The 25437-nt window shown below is 51.9% G+C and overlaps 1 protein-coding gene across 1 annotated transcript in view; it reads left to right on the forward strand.

Annotated features, from left to right (window-relative positions):
* Positions 1 to 25437, forward strand: part of ABCA12 (ATP binding cassette subfamily A member 12) — a 169373-nt gene that overhangs the window by 93390 nt on the left and 50546 nt on the right. Inside the window, exons 17-29 of the mRNA XM_015424058.1 lie at positions 1557 to 1721; positions 3366 to 3567; positions 4361 to 4500; positions 4984 to 5103; positions 6159 to 6249; positions 11774 to 11953; positions 13042 to 13357; positions 15301 to 15415; positions 18219 to 18548; positions 21806 to 21875; positions 21968 to 22102; positions 23218 to 23373; positions 24397 to 24583. Coding sequence (XP_015279544.1) covers positions 1557 to 1721; positions 3366 to 3567; positions 4361 to 4500; positions 4984 to 5103; positions 6159 to 6249; positions 11774 to 11953; positions 13042 to 13357; positions 15301 to 15415; positions 18219 to 18548; positions 21806 to 21875; positions 21968 to 22102; positions 23218 to 23373; positions 24397 to 24583 — 2207 coding nt within the window. The remainder of the gene's footprint in view (positions 1 to 1556; positions 1722 to 3365; positions 3568 to 4360; positions 4501 to 4983; positions 5104 to 6158; positions 6250 to 11773; positions 11954 to 13041; positions 13358 to 15300; positions 15416 to 18218; positions 18549 to 21805; positions 21876 to 21967; positions 22103 to 23217; positions 23374 to 24396; positions 24584 to 25437) is intronic.

Here is a 25437-nt window from a genome sequence, read left to right on the forward strand (position 1 = left end):
GAACATAAGAGAAGCCAGTGTTGGATCAGGCCAGTGGCCCATCTAGTCCAACACTCTGTGTCACACAGTGGCCAGAAATACCAGGGGCCCTCAGGAGTTCCACCAGTGGGGCCAGGACACCAGAAGCCTTCCACTGTTGCCCCCCCACCCCAGGCACCAAGAAGACAGAGCATCCCTTGCCCCAGACTGAGAGTCCCTATCCATCCCTTGTGGCTAAGAGGCACTGATGGACCTCTGCTCCGTATGTTTATCCAGTTCCCTCTTGAAGCCGTCTCTGCTTGTAGCCGCCGCCACCTCCTGTGGCAGTGAGTTCCACGTGTTCATCACTCTTTGTCTGCCCTGGAGGGGACTGGAGCTGCCAGGTTTCCTGAAAACAGGGGGCGGGGGTGGGGGAAGGGCTGGGAAATAAGGAGGTTGCTGGCAGGTGATGAGGTGGGGTGGGGCTTCTTGGCGACAGGTGAGGGCACCAGGTAGGTCAGGGGAAGAGGCTGGCTGGGCCTGGGACTTCTTCAGGGATGGAGCCTTGTGGATATGGGGTAGGATGAAGGGCACGGAAGGTGCTCGTAAGTTGCCGAGGCCCTTGCTCTGTCCTAGGGTTCCCAGGTCTGGGTTGGAAAATACCTGGAGACTTTGGGGGTGGAGCCAGGAGAGGGCGGAGTTTGGGGAGGGGCCTCGGCCTGGTCCAATGCCACAGAGCCCCCCCCCTTCGAAGCAGCCATTTTCTCCAGGGGAGCTGATCTCTGGCAGGTGGGGATCAGCTGTAACAGCAGGAGATCTCCAGGCCCCACCTGGAGGCTGGCAACCCTGCTTTGTCCTGAGAAGGAAGACACCCCCGAGACCTGGAGTCCCCACCGCCTCGCCCTGCGGAGCTTCCTCAGGACCGTGAAGCCGCTTGGGGACTGACCCCACCGGCAGGCGTTCCGCCGTGTCGCCTGGTGGGCCCGTTGGCCGGGGCGGGCAAGGACTCGAGCAGCAGTCGGCCGAAGAAGGCAGGAGGCCCCTTCAGCCCTGAGGAGAGGCCGTGGCTCTCCTGCCTTGCCTCTCTTTGGCCTTGGAGGCCTTTGAAAGGGTTCCTGTGTCAGCCACAGCCAAGTCCCCGTCAAGAGACAGCAACTGCCTCCGTGGGGGAGCTGCCGTGGCCTGAGGCGTGTGGATGGGGGCTGGCTCCAGGGCCCCGGGCAAAGCAGGTTTCCTGCAGGGGGCACCATGGGTCGGAAAGGGTTCCCCAGGGGCTCTACTCGCGTACCCGCCAGAGCCCCTGGGGAAGGTGACCCCCTCTCCTCAGATGGGAGGGAACGTGCGGGCACAAAGGAACCGCAGATCTCTCTCTCTCTCTCTCTCTCTCTCTCTCTCTCTCTCTCTCTCTCTCTCTGTGGGTCTCACGTGTGGGCTGTGGTTCTGCTGCCCCGCTGGAGTGCCTGGCGTCTGCTGGATTCTCCTGCAGTTCCTTCCTTCCCCCTCGCCCACCCTGAGGCCTTGTTTCTCGAGGCCTCGCCTTGGACAAGCGTGTTGGGTCAACTGTTGGGTCAACTGTCGCTGCCTCTCCTCTCTTCCAGATGCTTTTCCCCAAGGAAGTGCAGGCCTCTCTGGACAAGGTGTCTGGCCTCCTCCACGAGCTGGACCACTTCAAGAGCCGGGTGGAATCGGACGTGCGCCCGCTCTTGGACGCCATCCATTCCCTTAAGAAGATGCGTCAGTCAAGAAACGCCCCCCTTTCCAAGGTTTGTTCTCTCCGCCAGCAAGCGGCAAGCAGGACCTATTCCCCCACCCTACCCCGTTATGTGAAAAATGAGTTCTCTCATCGAGCCTCCGTTTAAAATACCAAATACACTCAAAGGCCCCAACACCGTGGGTAGCGTTTGTCCAGAGCAGACAGGAGCAGATAGTAGGAAGTTTCCCACACAGGAGGTCTGAAAACACAAGACAGCCAAGCGGGAATAGTGGGTAGATCCAGGTGGTCAGCCGTGTTGGTCTGAAGCAGTAAAACAAAATTTAGAGTTAGCTAAATTAACCAAGGGCTGCAGTGGCTCAGTGGTTAAGACGCTGAGCTGCAGACCAGAAGGTCGGTAGTTTGGCAGTTTGAGACGCGAGTGCCGCATGACGGAGTGAGCTCCCGTTGTCTGGCCCCAGCTCCTGCCAACCGAGCAGTTCGAAAGCAAGAAATTGCAAGTAGATAAACAGGTACCGCTTCGGTGAGAAGGTCACAGAGTTCCATGTGCCTCAGCATCTAGTCATGCCGGCCACATGACCACGGAGAAGTCTTCGGACAGCACTGGCTCTTTGGCTTAGAAACTGAGATAAACACCGCATCCCTAGAGCAGGGCCGGCTCGAGGTGTTTCTGCGCCCTGGGTGATCACCTAGTTCGCCTAGCGGGCGAGCCAGCCCTGTCCTAGAGTCAGATTCTACTGGCTTTCAAGCAAGGGAAACCTTTTCCTTTTCCTAAATTAACTACATTAGCTAACTTAGCTAAATTAGCTGCATTTAGCAGTGAAATGGGCAGTGATACCCTCTGCCGAATGAAACCCTTTGCTTGTGGAACTCCGTCTGCAAAGAAATAAACTGGGGGTGTCGGATGGACAAAGCAGTGGGGGGAGGGGCTGGCTGGCTCACAAAACAGACTGTTGGAGAAGAACAACTTTCCTCTACTTAAAACATTTACTATTTCTACCTTGTGGCACTCAAGGCAGCTTGCGATATAGATAAGATGACAGTCATAAAACACGTCAAAGATGCCAGTTTAAAATCTCATTTAGGACTGTCAATAAATAAAAAGTAAATTAGTCAAATGCACTCCTAAATGAAACCGCCTTCCGGTGCCTCCTGAAGATCCAAAGGGGGGGGGGGGCAGGCGCACCTCCCCGGGGAGGTTGTTCCATAGTTGTGGGTCTGCCACTGAATAGGTGGATTCTGTGGGCGAAATAGGAATGTGCGTCCTTGCATCTATTGGACAATAAATAAGTATCCGCTGCTCAAGATCTATGCATTATAGGGCTTTTATGGGAGGAAAGGAAAGAAGTATCTGAAGGAGCGAGCAGTGCCTCACGAAAGCTCCTCGCCTGCCACAAATTTTGTTAGGTCTTTAAGGTGCTGATTGGACTCTGGCTCTTTTCTGCTGCATCAAAGATTTTGGATACTAGAATAAGAATAAACCTGAATTAATTCTGAGCATTTGGAAGGTCTTTTTCCAATATTGTAAACCAATCTGCTCTCTGTTCGAGCACCATTCTGGCTTCCAGTGTAATGTGGTGCCATCGAAATGTTATGTCATATATAAACTGGGAATGCTGCCGTTAACTTGCTTGCCAAAAACGTCTCTTTGATATGCTCTTTATTTTGTCCATATGCCTTTGGTTTGCTTCTCCAGGCACTGTTCAAGGCTAGCAACCTCACAATGGATGCAGGGACGTTCAAGACCATTTCCAAATCTCTCTGCAACCAGGAAATCACTCCTCTCTTCTTTGAATCCCTGCTTCCTGATTTTGAAGAGCAGAATGTTCACCATTCGTCCACACAAGATGAGGGGGTGAAACATATTATGAATAAATATGGCATTCCACAGGATTCCAGTGAGTGGATGAGTTTGAAGCCCCTTGCAAAATATAGTCACACTCTAGCAGAACACTCTGTCTGGGGCAGTGATGCTCTGTGTTCTTGGTACTTGGGGGGCAACAGGGGGAGGGCTTCTGGAGTTCTGGTCCCGCTGGTGGACCTCCTGATGGCCCCTGGGTTTTGGCCACTGTGTGACACAGAGTGTTGGACTGGATGGGCCATTGGCCTGATCCAACATGGCTTCTCTTATGTTCCTATGCCTGGGGCAGTGAAGCTCTGTCTTCTTGGTGCTTGGGGGGCAACAGTGGGAGGGCTTCTGGAGTTCTGGTCCCGCTGGTGGACCTCCTGATGGCACTTTGGTTTTGGCCACTGTGTGACACAGAGTGTTGGGCTGGAAGGGCCATTGGCCTGATCCAACATTGGCTTCTCTTATGTTCTGAACAGTCCAGCAGCCATGAGCCATGACAAGCCCCTGATGAAATCTGTGCACCTTAAATTAGCCACAACTAAATCCCATTGTTATTGTTATTGTTGTTGTTGTTCCAGTGGGACTTAGTCTTGGACTCAGGGATGTATAAAACTGGTCCCTTTTGTTCTGAATCTTTCCACTGCGCCTTGCCAATTCTCCCAGCTGGACAAATTGCTACACATTACAGTGGGAACGGGCGTGTGTGTGTTGATTACTTGTGTGAGTGAAAGAAAGGCTTCCTAGTGATTCTGCAAAAGTTTATGACCAGTTGACAGTATCTGTTTCCTTTTTATGAATCTGTTTTACTCGTGTTAATCTCCCCCCCCCCTCTCTCTCTGCAGCCCCCTTCTGCCTGTCATTCTATTTGGACCTGGTGAGGACACCGACTGGGGCGTTAATTTGGTCTTTCCTGAAGCCCATGCTGCTTGGGAAGATTTTGTTTACGCCAGACACCCCTGAAACGCGAGCCATCATGGGAAAGGTAATCCCACACTCATCAGTGGGAGCGGTAGCTCTCATAGATTAGGATGTGCCGGGTACTGGCAGCAGATGCCAATTAGAAGAGTTATTTTCCTGCCGTGTTGTGGAAGCCCCAGGATCCCCAGTGTCAATTTGCTCTCTAAAGATGTGACATGGCTGGGGAGAAACTTTACAGAAACAGCCGTGCATGCTAGAAATTATTGACTGAAACCAGAATAGTCTCAAGCACTCCCATGCCTGTACCAATGTTGTGGTGGTGACAGCCATAGTTTTGGAGGCAACGTCTACTTGTTTTTGTGACTTTGGTGCTGCTGGAAGACCTCGGATGTAGCGTTGATACATTTGTGCAGAAGTCATCGATGCATGCAATCAGATGACTAAGAATGAAATTTTGTATTGATAGTTTTGCCCCTTAAATTATCGTAATTGGGTGGAAGTGAATTTTTCACAGACCATTCAATTTATTTATTTTTAATCCTTTAAGTCTAATTCAACTTTGAAGCTGATGGCTGACCTGGCACATAAATCCCAGGAGTGGCTGGAAAACTCACCCCTGATCATGAATTCACTGACCACATTGAAGCAGACCATCCCAGTACTGAAGGTATGAAATGTTCACTCTCCCTCTTGTTGTGTCTTGTGTGCATGTCTCAGTTGGCGATAGCTTACTTGCAAGCAGGGGTCATTTCGTAGAAAAAGAGGCACAGGGGCTCATTAACATAGCTCATTTGCATATGCCACACCCCCTGACATCACCGGAAGTGTGTCAGAAGGCAACACCCACCGCTCAGGCTCCACTGGACTGTTTTGGATTGCTAGCTATTGTGGGGGGGGTAGAACGTGCAGATCTGTCCTCGCAGAGGAGGGAGAGCTTGTACCTGAATAAAGCTTGGTCTTAAAGGTGCCACTGGACTGTTTTGGACCAGGGGGCTGCGAGGAGCCCTCTGCAACTTACCTGGCTGCTTCTTGCTCTGACTGGGCTGCTGGGAGCAGGGGGCGGGGCTTGTTGCATGTGCCCGCCCCCTGGGCTCTTTACTGCCGGAGCTCCTCTCCTGTGCGCTCCTGCAGGAAAAGTCCTCTGCTTGCAAGTCTGATTAATCATTCTGTTAAACATCCTATAGAGCAGGGTTCTAGGTATACTGAGCTTGTTTGGGAACTTAGCTAGGATAGAGAATCCACTCCCTGCATTGGAATTACTTTAAATGCAGGTGGAGGTGGGGAATAGTTCCCTGGTGACCTGGAGAATGGAGTTTTGATCTTCTATCCAGGTGTGCAGAACTTAGACATAGCAGCATCCTGCATCAGTTGCAGAATGGGTTAGGCTTGCTACTAAGCATCTCATTACAAGTGAATGGTGGCCAAAAAGAGAAAGGCGGCATCGAAACTGTTTGGCTCGAGACGTCTTGTACTTTCCCCTGGTCTTCCTTGTTTGAAAACTGAACTTGGTACCCCAGATCTCAGAGGACCGGGATTTATATGTGAATCCACATTAATTTCTCAACACAGTGTTGGGAAGTGAGACACCCCACCAGCACTTTAAGAACTGCCAGTGAGAAAAGTGGCGGGCTAGAAACAAACGTACCCCAACTCTGGTTCTGAAATCTGGCGAGATGCATGTGATTTTCATTGTTAAAGCAAATTTATCTTGCCCTTTGGCAGAACACATTGCAGAACCCCTTTGTGCAAGTTTTCATCAAACTCATGGTGAAGCTGGATGCCATTGAACTCCTGAACCAAATTAACCAGCTGGGTAAGTCACTGGACACGTCATCTCTTTGATAAACGATTGATGCGACTGCGAGTATGAGCATATCGATGAGGACAAGGAGAGGAAGACCTGAGAGCATCGGCTTTGGGTTGGTTCTGGTCAAGGTGGCGAAAGGGCCGACCATTCCTTCAGAAGAGGGGAGGGGCTGTGAATGGCTCTTTCGTGACTGGGAGAGACATTTTCATCCACAGATCCCCAAATCCTCCAGCATCTGTTCTGATAGAATTATTTTCAAGTGTCTGCCATGCCAGCGTGGGGTAGTGGTTAGAGTGTCAGGCTGGGATCAGAGAGAAGCCGGTTCGAACCCCCACTCTGCCATGGAAGCTTGCTGGGTGACCTTGGGCTTGTCAGAGACTCTCAGGCTAACCAACCTCACAGGGTTGTTGTGGGGATAAAATGGAAGAGAAGATAATTATGTAACCCACCTTGGGTCCTCATTGGGGAGAAAAATGGGATTCCTTCCTTCCTTCCTTCCTTCCTTCCTTCCTTCCTTCCTTCCTTCCTTCCTTCCTTCCTTCCTTCCTTCCTTCCTTCCTTCCTTCCTTCCTATTTATGTTCTGCCTTCCCTGCAAGTGGGCTCAGGGCATATTACAACAGCGATTCGAAATAACCATTAAAACAATGCAGGAAATAAATGAGTAAAACAGTTTAAGGCAAGGAGTATGAGTTGAGAGCAGATGGCCCTGTGATGTACAAACGCAGTGTTCTCAAAACCGGAGCAGCTGGGCCATAAACCAGGCGATAAGATCTTCTCAGATGGGCCAGCCGGCTTCGGCAAGGGAGGCCAAAACGTGGAAGAAATGAAGTAAGTAAATAAATATAGACTTGCGGAACAGTTTCATTCCAGAAGCATTTGACGGAGGCGTAAGCCGTTTGGGCAGATTTGGCTCCACCCTTCCCTTTGTGGTCTAGCTGTGCACGTTTTTTTCACTTGTTGCTGGACGCTGCTGATGATCTGGCGACCTTGGAGCTCTTGCGGCTTCGTCTCAGGAAATAAGGCAGGATATAAGTATTTCCTACAAGTCAATTAAAAACAACAACAAAACTTTACTTCACCAAGTGGAATCCTCGTTCCTGGGCAAAAGAAAAGAAAGAAGAAGAAGAACCAAAACACCCCACATCTTGGTCTCCCCCCCCCCCCCCAGGTCATGATACAATCTGTGAATGAGTCAGCTCTGTAGCTCAAGCTCTGTCCTCAGCCGGCTTTGCATTTCTGAGTCTGTTCATCAGTTTCCAGTCGTCCCCCGTGCTGCTTTGGAGGTGAAGAGGGCAAAGGCAGTGCCAGTCCTCATCGGTCCTCCCAGGATGCAGCGGCTAGGGAAGGCCAAGGAGGGGGAAGTCCTGCCTTCCCAAGTGACTCCTGCAGCCCCGTTTTGTGTGCATGAAACGCTCTGGACTTCTTTTGAGGCTCTCTGGGAGACCCCCCCTTCAACAACTACCGTGGAGCTTAATAATGGAAGCTGGAGCATCTGTGTCAGTAATAAAGCGGTCCCAATCCGGCAATGAGCGTGGCCTGAACCTCATGAAGTATGACTGGAGTGTTCTCTGGCCATTTCTCTTGCCGTGTGTGTGTGTGCGCGTGTGCGCACTGGAGAGAGTAATCATCACGGTGATCTCAAGTGTGTAGTTGCCAGGAAAGAGAAAAGTGATCTTTGTACATAATAGCCACTCAGAAAGATATTTCTCTGTGACAAAACTTGTATACCAGTGTGGATAATGAACAAACAGAACTGATCTCAGGACTCTTCGTTCACTCACTAGAGTGACGATGTTACATGAGCTCCCACATTATTTATTTATTTGGATTTATATCCTGCCCTCCCCGCAGGCTCAGGGCGGCTAACAGAGGCATAAGGCCAGGTAATAACAATAAAACAATAAAATACAGACTAAACTTACAAAATGAACAATTAAATAATTAACCAGAGTTCTTAAAACATTTTCCGGTGCTCCTCTACTCACTTCCAGATTTTTAAAAGTCAAGATGGTGTTCTCAATAATATAGTTGCATAACAGTGCCCCACTGTTGTCCCTAGGCACGTCCCACTCCCTCCAATGGTACCCGCACCAGCGATGACAGTATGCGGAAATTATAGGGCGTTGATGGAACAGTGGTGACGGCGGCTCCTATTCAAAAGCCTGGCGGAAGAGCTCCGTCTTACAGGCCCTGCGGAACTGTACAAGGTCCCGCAGGGCCCGGATCTCCTCTGGGAGCTCATTCCATCAGATAGGAGCCGCCACCGAAAATGCCCTAGCCCTGGTCATCGCAAATTTGATGGTCTTGGGGCCTGGAACATCCAGGATATTTTGATTTGTCAGCCACAAAGATTTTCAGAGACTACAAATGGGCTTCACGGACCGCTTTAACCTGCAGCCCAGTTTTACGTGTCCCCATTGTGTTTCTCGCCCAAGTAGCTCCCTTGCATGAGGCGGAAAGAGGCGGATGAAGCTCGGACCGGAAGGGCCTCTCAAGCCAATGTGGTCAAGAGACAGAATCGGAACCTTTGCTCCAGTTTGTCTTGGGAGAGCAGGGCAGATAAGAGCTCCTGGCCTGTGTAAATAGTGGGGGGGGGCACACACTTAAACCCGAGGTATGCAAGTTCCAGGTTGCGAGGGGCTTTATTTGTTTGTTTATTTCTTCACATTTATCGCCTGCCCTTCTCAGAAGTGGGCTCAGGGCAGGTAACAACATCATTTATACAAAAATTGTGTTAATAAAGTAACATTAAAATTTAAAACATCTTCATAAATATTAAAATGGTGGTCACAGCTCATAGCAAAAAAAAAAGATATTCCGTGGTTGTGGGAGGTTTCTGGCTATAGCCAGTACTTGTTAACAGAGTGATCGATACCTCAGGGAGGCCATATGTGGACGCCCGCTGCCTCAGCCGAAGGCCTGGCAGAAGAGCTCCGTCTTGCAGGCCCTGCGGAATCGAAGTAGTTCTCACAGGGGGGCCCTGATCTCAATGGGGAGCAGGTTCCACCAGGCGGGGGCCAGGGCGGAAGAAGCCCTTGTCCTGGTTGAGGCAAGTCGGGTGTCTTTGGGGCCAGGAACAACCAGGAGGTGTTGATCCATAGGGCGTAGTGCTCTTCGGGGCATATACAGGAACAGGCGGTCCTTCAGATACGTTGATCCCAGGCCGTGTAAGGCTTTAAAGGTTACTATCAACACCTTGAAGCGGATCTGGAACCCTACTAGTAACCAATGCAATTGGCGGCGGACCTGCCAAACATGAGCCCGCATAGGCACTGCTGTTAGCAGGCTGCATTTTGCACCAGCTGTAATGTCCAGGTCAACCTCAAGGGTAGGCCTGCGTAGAATTAATTACAGTAGTCCAAGCTGGCCCCTTGCCCCTTTAGAGGTCCAAACTGGCCCCTTGCCTTGAACAGGCAGGCAGCCAGTGCAGAGAGTCTGGGGGGAGGGGAGGGTTATTCCTACACATCAGTGCACCTCAGCCTCATGGACTGAGCCATCCCATTTTGAGCCATGAACAGGGGCAAGACGAAGGGCCCCGGGGGGGCGGCTCCCGGGCCCCTCCTTGTGTTTCACTGGCCGCCACTCCCCCACCCCCACCACCCCGCGCCCCACTGCTCTCCCACTCCCTCGTCCCTCAAGTGACAGGAGGTGGGAAATGGGGTGAGTAGGAGGAGTGCCTGGGAGGAGGAGGAGACTGGGGGCCAGACTTGACAGGACGGCATCCGTGGGTCTGACCACCCACCATCGAAGACGTTTAAAGACGACACAGGGGCCCTGGTCTGGGTCAGGCCCACCACACAAGACCCGGCTGAGGTGTTCCTGTCCCCTCCCTCTGCACCTCCCCAAGGGCTGAGACCGCCCCCCCCTGCACGAGCTCCTCAGTCCACCACGCTATGGGCCCCACCAGGGTCTGGCCCTCTTGCTGCTTTTAAATCTCTTTAAAATGGTGGCCAGCAACATGGACACTGTCATGCCTTGTTTGGCCCGAAAGCAGGAACCAAGTTGAGATTGCAGCATTGAGAAATTTGAAATTGTCCATATTTAGAACGAGGCTGCTGAGGCTTCTGGAGAGCCAGTCTGGTGTAGTGGTTGAGTGCACGGACTCTAATCTGGGAGAACCGGGATTGAGTCCCCACTCCTCCTCCACTTGCACCTGGCTGGATGTCCTTGGGCAAGCCGTAGTTCTGGTAAGAGCTGTTCTTGAAAAAGAGCCTGTATAGGCTTCTGCCCCTCAAGCCTGTCCAGGAATGAGGGGGAAGCCTATACTTTTTAATACCTTAAACAACAACCCAGAAAGGTATGCTATCCTCTCTGGATTTCAGAGCAATAAACCACCAGAATCTCTCAGTATTCTATAATCCCCTCCAGCTCAGAGCAGAGATTCAGAGCTCTCAGCTGGCATCTGGGACTTAACACATTAGCACCTCCTTCCCAGAGATGCAAACTTTTACCTAGGTAGCATATGTGGTCAGCATTCCGGCTGCAAGATTTAGCCTTGGAATCCAGTTTCAACATCAAGCCAAGTTAGAAACCAGAATAAGTTTATTCAGTACAGAACTTAGCATAGACCAGAAGGATTTCAAAACAAGAAAGGCTAGGGAACTTTGCCTTAACTAAACAGTAATTCATATTTACCAATTCAGGATAGCATCAGTCCAAAAAATCCAGTTAGACACCAAGGGATTTGTAAGAGCAGGAATCCCATCTTTGCAAGCATCTGCTCAGCTGACAGAGCAGTTCTTTGTTCCACCTGGGACAGCATTTCCAGGTGCAATTCAACCAAGTAGAGAGAGTGCAGGAACAGAGAGTTCTCTTCCAAGGGACCAGACAATTAAACCCCAATCTAATCATGACTAGCCATGGCCATGCAGCCAATCACGAGTAGCAGGGTGTGTGGCCAATGTTTTGGTTGTCATGGGTACAACTGGGGATAGGCTAGGAGTTTGGGAAACCACGCCTGCAGTCACATGGCCCCCAACTCCAGGTAGTCCATGGGCTACGTGACCTCTGGCATGTTTGGCAGAGGCCATCTGGTCTCTCCCAGCATGGAAGTGTGAAGAATGTGGGTTTATGGTATGGCAATTGGGCCATGGGGCCCACCATTTGGCTTGTAACAGGAAACAAGGCACAGCGTTATCAAAGACAGAACAGGAGAAGGCAGAAGGCTTTTAGAAATCAATATTTCTATACAGAGCCATTTCTGTCAGAGCTCTCTCAGCCCCGCCTACCTCACAGGGTGTCTGTTGTGGGAAGGGGAAGGGAAAGGAGATCTGTAAGCCACTCTGAGACTCCTTTGGGTAGTGAAGGGCGGGGGATATAAATCCAATCTCCTCCTCCTCCTCCTCCTCTTCTTCTTCTTCCTGTGCTTGCCTCTTTACATTCACATCTCCTCCTCCTCCTCCTCCTCCTCTCCTCCTCCTCCTCCTCCTCTTCTTCTTTCCCAGAATCCCTCTGAACTCAGTCATATTGATTTCCAGGATTTCTTGTGGCTTCCAGAGGAGGGTAACGAAGGGGTTATAGCACCATAAGATGATATACGTTTGGAACTGCAAAGTAACGCTGACATCATAAATCAACTCGACACCTTATCAAGACTCAGCGTCAATGTTTCCTCCTGCGTTCTCTTTGATCGCATCAAACCGGTGAGGTCTGAAGAGGAGCTTGAGACGCTTGCGAAACAACTGTTTCTGAAGAATGAGCTTTTTGCCAGTGAGTAATGTCACCTGAATTTTAATTCCATTTGCTGAAATGAAATAGTTTCCTACCAGAAACAAAATCAGGTGTTTGAATAAGGATTTCTTTTACTGTAACTCTTTTGCGATGCCCTGCTGAGTTACACCTTTCCTAATCCTTTGAAGTCCACAGACTAAAAAGGACGTAGCCTCATTTAGGATTCCCCAGGGGAGGAGCCATGTTAGTCCGTAGCAGCAAGATCAAACAGGAGTCCAGTGGCCTCTTACAGTCTAACAGTGATACATTTTAAAGACAGTAACATTTAAATCTATAGATGTTAAGATTCATAGATTCAAAGATTTGGAAGGGGCCATAGAGGCCATCCAGTCCAACCCCCTGCTTAGTGCAGGGTCATCATTCAATTCAGTTAGTCTTTAAGTTGCCACGGGACTCGTGTTTTCTTCTGCTGATCTCTTGTGTCCATGAAGTCCATCAGGGGTCCCCGGCCCTTCTGAGCCCGGGTGCCCCCTACTCTGCCTCCTCCTGGAAAAATGGTCCTGCTATCAATTTTTTCCCTTGGTGATATTGAGGTTCTTTGGCTCCACGAGAGGAGAAATGTCTTTGGATGCCATTAATATCAAGACAGAGGTATCGAGCTATTTTGTAAGATTTCAGGAGAAGAGGGACGCATAGACTGCAGCCCTGATAACGCTTTTATGGTATGTGCCCTGTTGAATAAAATGGGACTTGCTTCTGAGTAGTCTGGCAAGGCAAGAAAAAGCACTTTGCACGTTCTCAGTGGCTGGGAACCTTCCACCCACTTTCTGCTACTTACCAGATGTGCACAAGTCGTTAAGACTGGGGATATCCCTTTTCCCTTTCTTAGCAGCAGTCCAAGCCTCCTTAAGGCAGCCAGCGCCGGTCTATGAGAATGATGGCAATAAAGACTGGGCTTCTTTTGCTATGCATCTTTAACATCTCAGACACAATTATTGGTTCCTCTCGACATGATATTTGTGCGAGAAGTCTGCAGTGGGCTTGTGCTTCCGCCACCTTTGGTCTGTGCTCTATCCCAGTATAAATGGGTGAAAGGCAAAATGCCTGTCTTCTTTCTCTTTTACAAGGCATCATTTTCAGGTTGCCCTCAGACAACAAAGAGAGGGATGGAGCAGACCATAGGAGTCTTTCCCTTCCACCCTTGGTCAATTACACCATTCGGATGAGCAGTAAGATTTCCCAAACGACAAAAAGGATCCGAGAGAAAATCTGGACGGTGGGTCCGCATAACTCGGCCTCCCAGAGCCAGATCTACAGCCGGGCCTTCGTCTACATCCAGGACAGCCTCGAAAGAGCCATCATCGAACTGCAGACGGGGAAGCAGCTGGAAGACATCGCGGTGCAAGTTCAGGGGACGCCATACCCCTGCTACAGCAAAGACATGTAAGTGCCCGTCTCAGTTACAGTCAGCAGGAGGAGTAACGTTTTGGAGGCAAGAAGAAAGGCCTGCCAGTCCCCCCCGGGTTGTGAGGGGATCCTCTGATCCATGTGAAAGGCGGCTGAGCAAAGGGCAGTACACATTAGGAGGACTGTCTCCAAAGGATGACGTTCTTGTCTAAGGGTTAACAAAATGGGCTTGTTCTCTAGCATGCCTTGTTTTCTTACTGCACAGGTGGATCTTTGCTAAAAATGGGGGTATTGTCGTAGGCTTTCATGGCCGGAGTTCATTACTTGCTGTAGATTTTCCGGGTTGTGAAACTGTGGTCTTGGCTTTGTAGAACCGTTAGGCCTCACAACCCGGTAAATCTACAGCGACTAATGGGGTATTGTTTTATGGTGTACAGTAAGGGTTAGGGTTAGGGTTAGTTATACGTCTCATTGTGTAAAAACATATCCATATGTTTTATGCGCTTATAATCCTGCTTTCCAAACTAGCCCAAAATTGAGCAAATACGTTCTGCTCCGAAATCGGGTGAAGGTGAATATGCCACCGTAACCGATCCTCTGTTCTTAACAAGCAGGTCTTTACTCTGACTGGTGTCCCCTCCATGTCTCTCTCGCCAGCAGATGAAGACTCCTCCGTTTCATCTGGCCCACCCCCAGGAACGGTTATTTATTGCCCCTTAGCGGAATTTTATGGTTTTAATGGTACTTCTAATGGTGTAAACGTTTTGGCATTCTTACATTCGCCGCCTCGAGGACCCCGATAGGGTAAAACGGCAGCATAAAAATGTTTTAAAGAAACAAAAACGCCACCCAAGCCCCTTTCACAGCTCCCTTGGCAGAGGAAAGAGCTCTCCTGCGTGAGGGTTCAGGTTGGGGGGGGCTGTGATGTCCCACGGAGGAGCTTTTGGTAAGGCGAGGGTGACGCCGACCCTAGGACCGCATCGCGGGAAGACAGAGCTGCACGTTGACAGCCAGCATGTCCGTCAGCTGCTCAGTCCCTCACTCAAGAAAAGCCGTGGAGGGAGGGGCTTCGAATCCCCACCCCCCCCAAGGGAGAATACAGGAATAAGCTCACCTTTGGGCCAGCAAAAGGAGGAGGCGGGACCAATGCTCCCTCTAAGCTGTAGAGTCCTGTGAGCAAAAAGTCTACTTTGTGAGCTACCGACATTAAAGTTGGGAGCGAGCGATTTGGCTACTGCATCAGTTGGTTTGCTCTGGAGCCCCATCCTTCCTGAGACAGGACAAAGATGTGTGAGCCGGAGGCTAAAAAATTGGGAGCTAGCTCACACTAACTCAGCTTAGAGGGAACACTGGGCAGGACTAGAGCCTACCTCCCCCCCTCTCTCTCTCTCTCTCTCTCTCTCTCTCTCTCTCTCTCTCTCTCTCTCTCTCCCCTCTAGCCACGTGTCCGAGGGGGCACACCAAAGACAGCCTCCTTGGATCTCTGGCCCTGGTAGTGGAAGTGACCACCTTGATTTTGTTTCGCATCTAGTTGGCAGCAGACTGCTGGCTAAGCTCCCCAGGAGTCCTTGGAAGGGGCTCCGGTTTGTTCCAGCAACGGACCTCTTTGAAGAGCTCCGATATTGTACTTTCCTGTCTGCATAGCTTGCCAGCAGAGCAGTAGGCGCACGGCCAAGTGCAGAGGATGGCGCCTGTTGCTCTGCATTGAGCTGAGCTGGGGAAACGTCTCTGTGTGAGTCTGCGTACAGGCAGGGAAACGGATGGTCCAGCATGGGGACTAGAGGACCCGCAGGGCTGTGCCTCAGTCGGTCTTAGGGCAAGACGTCTCCAGTTTCTAAAATTGTACCCGTAATTTTAATTGCATGCCACCATTCAGGGAAAACCTGTATGTCCAGCCTTGCTTTGAGAATGGTGTTTGTTGTCTCTGCCTCATTGAACAGGATTCTCCCGTAACTGTATCCTGGCCTTGCCCTTTGCAGGTTCCTCACGAGCGTCACCTACTCTCTCCCGTTCACCCTGATGGCCGCCTGGGTGCTCTTCATTGCCGCTTTTGTGAAGAAGCTGGTTCAAGAGAAGGACCTGAGGCTCTATGAGGTACTCTGACACGGGGTGTATCCGCCGTGCCCCGGAGCCCTCCCGGGTGACTTGCACTGCAGAGCCGGGTGGCCGGGGGGGGGGGGAGACCCTGGCCCCCAGGGAGTTAAAAGCCTGGGCTGTGCATTACACTCGCGCTCGCCCCCCCCCCCCCGCAGACTTTGTGCTCTTTCCCAGGCAGCCCTGGCAGGCAGAGCAGCAGGGAGTGGCCCCTGGAGGAGGCTCTGCAAAGGGAGGGGCTCCAGGGAGAACAGGAGGCCTCAAGAGGGAATGGAGGACGCCAGTCTGGTGTCCTGGTGAAGTGCAGGCGGACTCTCATCTGGGAGAACTAGGTTCAATTCCCCACTCCTCCTCCACTCGCACCTGGCTGGGTGACCTTGGGCAAGCCACAGTTCTGTCAGAGCTGTTCCCTCAAGGGCAGTTCTGGCAGGAGCTCTCTCAGCCCCGCCTGCCTCACAGGCAGTGTTCCCTCTAAGCTGAGTGAGTGTGAGCTGGCTCACAGTTTTTTAGCCCCCGGCTCACACAATTTTGTCTTGGCTCAGGAAGGATGGGGCTCCAGGGGAGATTAATTTATGCAGCAGCCAAATAGCTCACTCCCAACTTTAATGCCAGTATAGCTCACAAAGTAGAATTTTTGCTCACAGGACTCCTCAGCTTAGAGGGAGCGTTGCCCACAGGGGGTGCCTGTTGTGGGGGGAGGGGGAGGGAGAGGAGTTTGTGAGCCGCTCTGATGAGACGCTGCGTGAGTGGAGGGCCCCATAGGGCACACATCCAGTCTCCTCCTCCTCCTCCTTGGGGTGCCGGCTGCCCTTCCTTCCTCGGAGGGGGGGAGGCTGATGCTCCAGAGGGGCAGCCCCCCCCGAGGGTGTAGAGGGTGTGGCTGAGCTCCAGTTTTGTCCTTTGTCCATCCCCAGGTTCACCTCTCTCTCTTTCTGAATACTTAGCAGCCAGATTCGAGTCCGGCCGCACCTGAGAGACCACCAAGAATTTGGGGGTATAAACCTTTGAGACTCAGGTGCTCCCTTGGCAGCAGCCCCGAGCCTCTCAAAGCTGATCCCCCCGAAAGGTTTCTCCGGGCTCCCAGGGGGCTCCCCCAGGCTCATGTCCGGCTGTGCTACAGCCATCCGGACATTTAACACGCGTGACATGTTAAAGCTGACGCAGCACGTGTACTTGGAGAACAGCGCAGCTGTCCAATTTAAGACGATCGCTGCTTGAGGAAGAGGCAGATGTGGCACCTGCCATGCGTCCTGCTGTGAAGCTGCCCCGGAAGCCCTTGGGAGGGCAGAAAGGCGGGGTGCGGATCCTGTCAGTAACAGAGAATCCTGTCAAATGGGTGCCGGTGGCCGGCTCAGGGGGTCACACAGATGGTGTGCTGGGAGGTATCAGTCCACCTCTGGTGCCGTTTCCCCATCCTGAAACTGCCTCCGGGTGTCTCACGGTTTGCATCGCGGGGGGAAACATACACACATTATGTTGTCAAACACTTTCACGGCCGGAGTTCATTAGTTGCTGTAGATTTTTCCGGGCTGACTGGCCGTGGTCTTGGCATTGTAGGACCTGATGTTTCGCCAGCAGTTGTGACTGGCATCCTCAGAGGTATAACACAGAAAGAGGGAGTACTCTCTGTGTCGAGGTGAGAAGGAAAACGGTAGGCAGGTAATTTATATCTACTCCAGAAGGTGGGGTAGGGCTGAGTCATTACCTTGAAGGAGTTTCCCAGACTGTGAAAACATGCTAATGGAGGAGCTTTCCTCCCCCCCCCCAGAGTATGCTATAGATATACATTTAATATGCGAGGAGTATATATATATTTTCATGTTTTATTTGTAATTTTCATAACATAAACAGTATAAACATAAATAGTAATAGACACTATTTAGAGTCTATTGGTCATATTTGTTATCTTGGAGGAGCTTTCCTGAGGAGGTTCTTTTGCATATGGATTGGCTGTTGAAATTCTAATCTTATTGTAAGAGGTGGAGCACTAATGTGCATGCATTAACGTGGGCACCCGGTGTGGGGGGGGAGTACCATCTCTCTGGCACCTCTCAGGCGAGGAAAATGGTGCCGGGGGGGGGGGCCTTAACCCTCCCTCTGCTGGAGCCATGGTCCTGATCCATGTGGAGCCCTCGTGCACCTGCTTTTCAGAGGAGGAAAAAACTGCTGGGAGCTCCCTGCCTGCTGGGTCTCTCAGCATCCCCTCTGCCTGAGCCTGAAACCGCGCGGCTGTCCTTGGAAAGAGCAAACTCTGGAGGGGAGGCCCAGCTGTCGCTGGTTACAGCACGCTGGGGGTTGTGGTCTCCGCCGCTGAGAGAAAGCAAAGGATTCCAGCTTAGGAACAGGGTGGTGTGGTGGTCAGAGCGCTGCTGGGCTGGGGCTTTGGAGAACCAGATCCAAGTCTGTGTTCTGCCGTGAAGCTTGCAGGGCCGTCAGTCTCTCTTGGTGCCACCTGCCTCGCAGGACTGCCGTGTGGTGGAATGGAGGAGAGGGGACAGGTGCATCCCACCCTGGACATCCTGAAGGAAGGGCCGGATGAGAACACGCTCCAAGAAACAAACAGGCAGAGCCGTGCCCTACAGCATGCTCAAGAGATCGATCAATGCCACGAAACTATTGCAAAACAAGGGGATAAATGATCATAAAAACGCCGTGTCTCCAGAGGCACAACAAAATATTTTTTAAAACTACAAAGTCCAGCCCAATAATGAAGCAAAATGGCAGAAACTGCCTCTGCCTGCCCGCTGGGCTGGGGGGGGAGGGGGGCGAGCCACGTCATCGACGTCCCTTGTTTTCTCCACAGTACATGAAGATGATGGGCGTCAATTCCAGCAGCCATTTCTTTGCCTGGTTCCTGGAGTGCGCCTCCTTCCTCCTCATCACGGTCACCTTCCTCATCCTGATCCTCAAAGTGGGCAACATCCTCCCCAAGAGCAACGTCGCCATCCTGTTCCTGTACCTCACCGACTACAGCTTCTCCATCATCGCCATGTGCTACCTCATCAGCGTCTTCTTCAACAACACCAACATCGCCGCTCTGGTCGGGAGCCTCGTGTACATCCTGACCTTCTTCCCCTTCATCGTGCTCCTGGTTGTGGAGAATCACGTCAGCTTCTCCGTCAAGAGCCTGCTGGTAAATCCCTCCTCGCTTTGGGAAGCCGGCCCGGGTGCGTCTCTTGGACACTGGGAGAGCCCCAGGAGCCCCAGGAGGAAAGGCTGAGGGACTTCTTGGGAAGGTTCAGCCTGGAGCAGAGGAGGTTGCCTTGGGCAGGGGGGGGGGGTTGGACTAGATGGTCTGCATGGCCCCTCCCAACTCTATGGTTCTATGAGGGGGACAGGACGGCTCGGGCTGTGTCCCTTAGAGGAGGAGGAGGGCAGGGAGCTGCTCCTGTCTGCAGCAGGGGAGAGGGTTTAAATTAAATTAAGGGCAGGAAGATACCAGCTGGATTTTAGGAAAAACTTCTTGACAGTCAGAGCTGTGCACCAGTGGAATCAGCTGCCGAGGGCGGTGGTGAGCTCCCCCTCCCTGGGCAGTCTTCAAGCAGCGGCTGGACAAAAGCTTGTCAGGGAAGCTGTAGGCTGATCCTGCACTGAGAAGGGGGGGTTGGACTAGATGTCCTCTATGGCCCCTTCCCACTCTGTGATTCTGTGATTCTAGAGCCTCCCCAATGTCCTTCTGGATTGGGGGAGGGGGACCTCGGGGTCACGAAGCTGCCTTGTCAGGCCAGCTGGCCCATCAGAGTCAGTTTTGTGTACTCAGACTGGCAGCGGCTCTCCAGGGTCTCAGGAAAGAGGTATTTCACGTCACCTGCTGCCTGGTGCTTCCAACAGGAGATGCCAGGGATCGAACCTGGAACCTTCAGTAGGCCAAGCAAGTATACCACTGAGCCACAGGCCCTCCTAGCACACTCACACAGCTGAGACATGGGTTTTCTTTTGGCTGTACCCGACGGGGACCTCGTCCAGATCTGGCACTGGGTTTTTGTGAGGCCTCAAGCAAGAGGCCGTCACTTGCCTTCCTTGTCCAGAAGCCAGTGCTCCTGAGAATGTGTGTGTTTCCCCTTGCCACTGAAGAGTGATGACCGGAATCCAAACATCTGAGGTTACGGGAGGGGCCTTACAAGGCACACCAGAGGTTTCTCCTTCTGCCAGTGTGACTCCAGGGTGTATCCTCCCTAACAGGGACGCCGGTGGCCAGGGTCAGTGATGGCCAATGCCTGGCTCTGCTCAGTGCTGATGCCGGCCTTGTCCTTGCTGTTGAGATCCTGGTTCATTGGATGCCCGATAGGTTGCAGTAAGATGAGAGTCTTTGAGTCCATTTCATGAATTGACCCAAGAGAACATAACCCACCCTCTCTGAGTCCAGCAAAGCAGTGGAGAAGATCTGTTGCCACGTCTCCACAGGGACAAGGACTCCCCCCCCCCCCCCGTGCTCAGCATGACTTCTGCAGTCCCCTCTGCCTTTTCAGGCTGCCTCAGGAGGGGGACCTGTGGAAGTCATGTTCCATGAGCCGGAATATGTCCCGCTGGATCCACCCCATGGGCTGTTGAGCTTTAGATGTCTGCTGCTAGTGCTTCCTTCAAGTTGTCCCACTGGTGGGCCTCCTGAGGGCCCCTGGGTTTTGGCCACTGTGTGTGACACAGAAGAGTGTTGCACTGGGTGGGCCATTGGCCTGATCCAACATGGCTTCTCTTACGCTCTTAAGCCCGTGCTGAAGGGTGCAGAGTGCAGGTGCAGAGAGGCCCAAGTTGGCCCTCTCGGCTCCTCTGGAAAGCTCCCTTGGCCACCTCAGGTAATATCTCTTTCTCCAGGCCAGTTTGGCCCCGGGGATCCTGGAGGTTTCTTTGTCATTTTCTGGGCATGGAACAGCGGTCACTGCGGGTGTGGAGGGGGGGAGGTATTTTTGAATTTCCTGCACTGTGCAGGGGGTTGGACTAGATGACCCCGGAGGTCCCTTCCAGCTATGATTCTGTGATTCTAAGTGAAGTCACGACACTTTGGAAGGAAAAAATAGTTCTCGGATCTCCTTGACGGACCAGTAAGACCCCAAAGAAGGTAGATCTTTAGGGGGGCATTGGCACGCACGCACGCACACACACACACACCCCTGGCCAGGCTCTCCCTTTGCTGTGAGTGGCTCCTGAATGGCTGGTGTCATGTATAGATGAACCCACCATGGGGCAGCTTCCTTGGGAAAGACCCATGGCACCGCCCGTTCCTGGTCAGCTGCCAGTTCCATGTTCAGGACGATGCACAACCCCACCCACGAGATCACTGCCTTGGCTGCGTGGGAGACAGAGTTGTTGAGAAGTCTTCAGTCCAGGGGTGGTGAACTCATTTGTGATGAGGGCCGGATCTGACACGAATCAGACCTTGTCGGGCCGGGCCGCGTGTGTCGTGAAATGTGATGCCAGGTAGCCGAGATATAAACTTTATAAAGGGCACAAACACAAAGGATGTTTTTACTTAAAATAAAAACAGGCTTAAAACACTAGCTCTGTAAGCTGCAAGCCTACTTTTGATTTATCGACATTCACCACAGAAATCTCATGCTCAGAGTTCTGAGCCTAGGACCCAGGTTAAAACATGAGATGGCTGAGCGGTTAAGAGAGTCTGGCGAGGCAAGCTAGGATGCAGCAGCAGCAGAACTGGAAGCAGGAGATGGCCAGATCCACTGCAGGCCTGATGGAAGCCCTCCAGGGGCCTGGTCCGGCCCCTGGGCTGCATGTTCGACCCCCCTGCTTTAGTCTGATGATCAGTCTTGGACAACATAAATCACACTAATAACGCCCTCCCTCGTACTGAAGCCACTGCAGCCAAAAAGCTCCTAGAAAGTGGCTGGAGCACCAATTAAAGGGATGCTCAAACTTCTTTTTGTATGGCTGGTCTAAGGACTGTAGACATGAACTGAATTGAATTGATGCTCAATTTGGGAGGGAGCCGGGCAAACGGAAGGTTCAGAAGACACTGTCGCTGATTCAGCTGATTTACTCCACGCTTATCCAAGCAGATAGCACAATGGATAGAAAGTCTGGCTCAAATGTGGGGTGCCACGTTCAAGTCCTGGCTCACCTAATGAGCTCACTTAGTGGACAAGGCTAGTAGAATTGTTTTGAGGACAGAACGAATTCAGCTTTGAGCTCCTTGGAGGAACGTGAAAGGAAAAGATAAATATACAGGGGTCTCAGTGCTCCCCTCTGCTCTCGCGGAAGATTCCTTCCTCTTTCTTTGCAGTGTTTTTTTGTGTAGCTGAATTGTGCTGTGTGACTCGACTTGAGCCTACAGTTGTGTACTTGGAGCTGCCGGGGGGTCTGTCTCCATGCAGCCTGGTGACACAGTCCCCCCCCCCCCTGCACACACACACACACTCCTGTTTTGTTTCCCCCCAGAGCCTCTTGTCCCCCACGGCCTTCAGCTATGCCAGCCAGTATATCGCCCGCTACGAAGAGCAAGGCATTGGTACGTGTGCGTCCTGGTGAGGAGTGGGGCTGGCGGCTGGGTAGCCCTGGCAGGATTCCCTTCGGTCTTCTAACAGGGCGTTTTTTTGGCAGGCCTGCAGTGGCACAATGTGTATCGGTCGCCCATGACGGGAGACAACACGAACTTTGGCTGGATGTGTTGGCTGATTCTGATCGATTCCTTCATTTATTTCATTCTGGGGTGGTACATCAGGAATGTCTTCCCAGGTAAGTGGGATAACATTTGTTCTTTACACACACACACACACCCCACACACAGATTGGATCAGAAATGTATGATTCACAGTCACTCCTGGGAGATCACCAGAAACCCACCCTCTCTGTTTGAAGCTTTTACCTCTCGTGCTGTGAGACTGCATGATGTGGAGAGGGGGAAGGGTTGCATGTGTGTGTGTGTGAGAGAGAGAGACAGCTGGCTTGTGAAATGACTTTCCCCTTTCAGGTTGCATTGGCCGGTGCATTTATGGCCCGTCTGCATTGCAGGCTGATGCTTGGCACTTGGCAGTGACTGCAGGACGTGCTCTGGCCCTTTTGGTCATCATCTTCCCTGCTGTGTTTCCGTAGACACCATACCATAGAGATCCAGGGCTGCATGCGTGGGGTGTCCATCCTAGGACGTTATTATCGGGATGTCCTGGTGGCTTCCATAAAACCAAGCCTCTTGGCTCTCCCCAAGTGACTTAAACATACGGGCACCAGCCTGAATGCTCACGGGCACGCCGGCGGGCCCACTGTTGGAAACACTGTTGGAAACTGGCGAGGTCAGGAGCAATCCTAAGCCGGTCTGCTTGGAAGGAAGCCCCATTGCATTCAGTTGGGTCTACTCCAGGGGGAGTGTGGTTCAGATAGTAGCACCCCCTGCGCTTTGTCTGCCCCACCACTTACTCTGAAATAGTTAAGATAAACTGAAAATGGCTTAGACCTGAAGCGCTCCGGGCCCAGAGGGTCCCCAACTTTTTCGAGCCCAGGGGCCCCCTTTGGAATCCTGACGCAGGGTGGTGGGCGCAGCTTCACAAGGGCTGCTTCAAAAGGGCTGCTGCAAGAGGTCGAGCTAGCCAGAGAATGGCTGCCGCCTCTTACCTCCGGTCACACAATGACGATCCTCGTGCTGTGGTGGCAGCTGCCGCCAAAGCAACATTTTTAGAAATCTGCACAGCCCATCAGATCTCCACTGGCCAATCAGAAGCCTTGCTGGGCATAAGCCCCAACTGGCCCCGCCCACTTTCCAAGAGCACTTGAGGGTCACCGGGCCGGGGGATCCCTGCTGTAGCGCAGGAAAACAGGCACTAACCCAGGCACCCTTCCTTTCGCACGCACCCCAGGGAAGTACGGCATGGCGGCTCCGTGGTATTTCCCACTCCTCCCATCGTACTGGGCAGAGCGCTACGGATACATCCCGCTGTGGAACGGAAAGAGCAAAGCCCTTGACTTCACCAGCTTCTTCTTGAGGAAAGAGGCGGCGTTCCCTGAGAAGATGTGTACGTATCTTCACCTTCAGCACAGAGAACCGTAGGTTTACTTGCCTGGGAATCTGAGGGCCATGCCGACAGTGGGGGTGATGGGCGTTCGCCAAAATCTGAAGTCCAGCTGTGACCCTGAACATGACGCAAGTATGAATGGGAAGGCCGCCTCTGTCAGTCCACTTTACCTTTGCCTTCTGGTTCCACACCCTTTGGGGGCCGATTCAGGCGGGAGGATGTGGCCTTTGCTGATCTCCTTGTAACCGCCTAGGAGGAGAAGGGACTCTTGCCTGAGCCTGCAGGACATGTCACGCCACCTTGGTGGCTAATTACTGAGTGCACTTTATTAACAGTGTTAAATGTTAAGTTTTAAATGTTTTAACTGTATATGAATCTTGGCACATTGTGCCAGGCAATGTGAGCCGCCCTGAGCCCGCTTGCGGGGAGGGCGGGTTAGAAATATAATAAATAAATAAATAAAATCTGGAGGGTAATTCAGATCCCGACATCTGATGGGGTTTTTTTTTCCAGATTCAGACTGCTTTATTTATTTATTATTTAATTCCGTCTATACCCCACCCTCCACACCGACAGGGGGGCTCAGGGGGGCTTACATAGAATTTCATATACAATGCAATTAAAACCTATCAAAGGCATATCAACATAAAACGCTGCAATAGGGTGAGATGGTGTGTGTGTGTGTGTGTGTGAGTGAGTGTGCAGGCACATGTATGAGTGGAAGTGGGCAGGAAGCTCTTCGTAAATAACATCCCCTTCACTCTCTGTCAGAGAGAGACAGGCGCGCACCTGTGTGTCTCCACCTAGGCATGTCTCATTCTGAGCACTGACTTGCTGCTATGTCTCCCCTGCCTTGGAGACATGTCAAAGTGGGTGAGTGGGCATGTGCACCTGTCCCTCCCTAGCTCTAGAACGAAGCACCTGTGAGCCATACCACAGGGCAGCCAGGTCTCACCCCTGCAGCCGCAGCCGCTCCCTCGTCATTTCACACAGCATCTGTCTTGTCTTCTTGTCGTTCCCTAGATGTTCAGAGCGCTTTGCCTTCTAACCTGGAGCCAGAGCCTTGCAACCTAACCGTGGGAGTCTCTCTGCATGGCATAACCAAGACCTATGGATCCAAAGCTGCTGTTCAGAACCTCAACCTGAAGTTTTATGAAGGAAACATTACGTCCTTGCTGGGTCACAACGGAGCTGGGAAAACGACGACCATGTAGGTGGCCCTGAGAGGGGAGCCGTGCAGCACGGCAAGGAAGACAGCTTTGTAGTGAGCCACGAGGGGCCGTTTTGAAAGACCTTCCGATGGCATCAGAAGTTTGCCTTGGAGGCCCATTTTCTTGAAGTTCCCCTGCGTCATGTTTCCAGAGCAGTTTGCTCTCTCAGCAGGACTCCTCCTTTTTCCCAGGAAGGCAGAGTTCTGCTGCTTGAAAGGGTTTCTCTGCTTCCAGGCCAGTAAACAGTAACATCCCTGGGTGCTAAAGCATTTGTTTCATAGTAAAGGAGTGCCCTGCGGCAGTTAGGTTTGGCTTCTGGTCTTCCTGTGTGGTGGGGGGAGGGGGGGGGATGACCGACAGCACATCTTGTGCTGAGAATTATACATTAGCACAAGGACTGCTGGTGCCCATTCAAACCAGACCCCGTGAAGAGTTTGGGGACTGGCGGAGCCTCTGGAAGACCTTCCTGCTGGGCCAGTCTGGAGCGCTTCCCAACCCAGAGGGTTGTGGGAAGCCCCTCAGAAGCCCAGTTTGGTACACAGAGTTGTGATAAAAAAAACCCTAGAATATGTTTCGGGAGGACTGGAGGTCTACTGTACAGGAGCAATTGCCACTGATTTTCTTTCACGGGGAAAGTTACACCATAGAAACACAGCTGGAATTAAAACCCACCCCTGTCTGAAACACCCTCCATAGTCAAAATTAAGAAATATTCCATATCTGATTGGTTTTAAATTTAGTTTTATTTTGGGCTGAAAGGAATGCAGGCTTGCAGTGTTTTTTCCCCAGTTCTTCTGGGGAAGTCAGAGCCCATGGAAAATAAGTGCTGTCTGTTTCATGGACTCTCGGTTTA

The sequence above is a fragment of the Gekko japonicus genome, unplaced genomic scaffold, assembly GCF_001447785.1.
Source record: "Gekko japonicus isolate JY-2015 unplaced genomic scaffold, Gekko_japonicus_V1.1 scaffold623, whole genome shotgun sequence".
NCBI classification, from domain to species: domain Eukaryota; kingdom Metazoa; phylum Chordata; class Lepidosauria; order Squamata; family Gekkonidae; genus Gekko; species Gekko japonicus.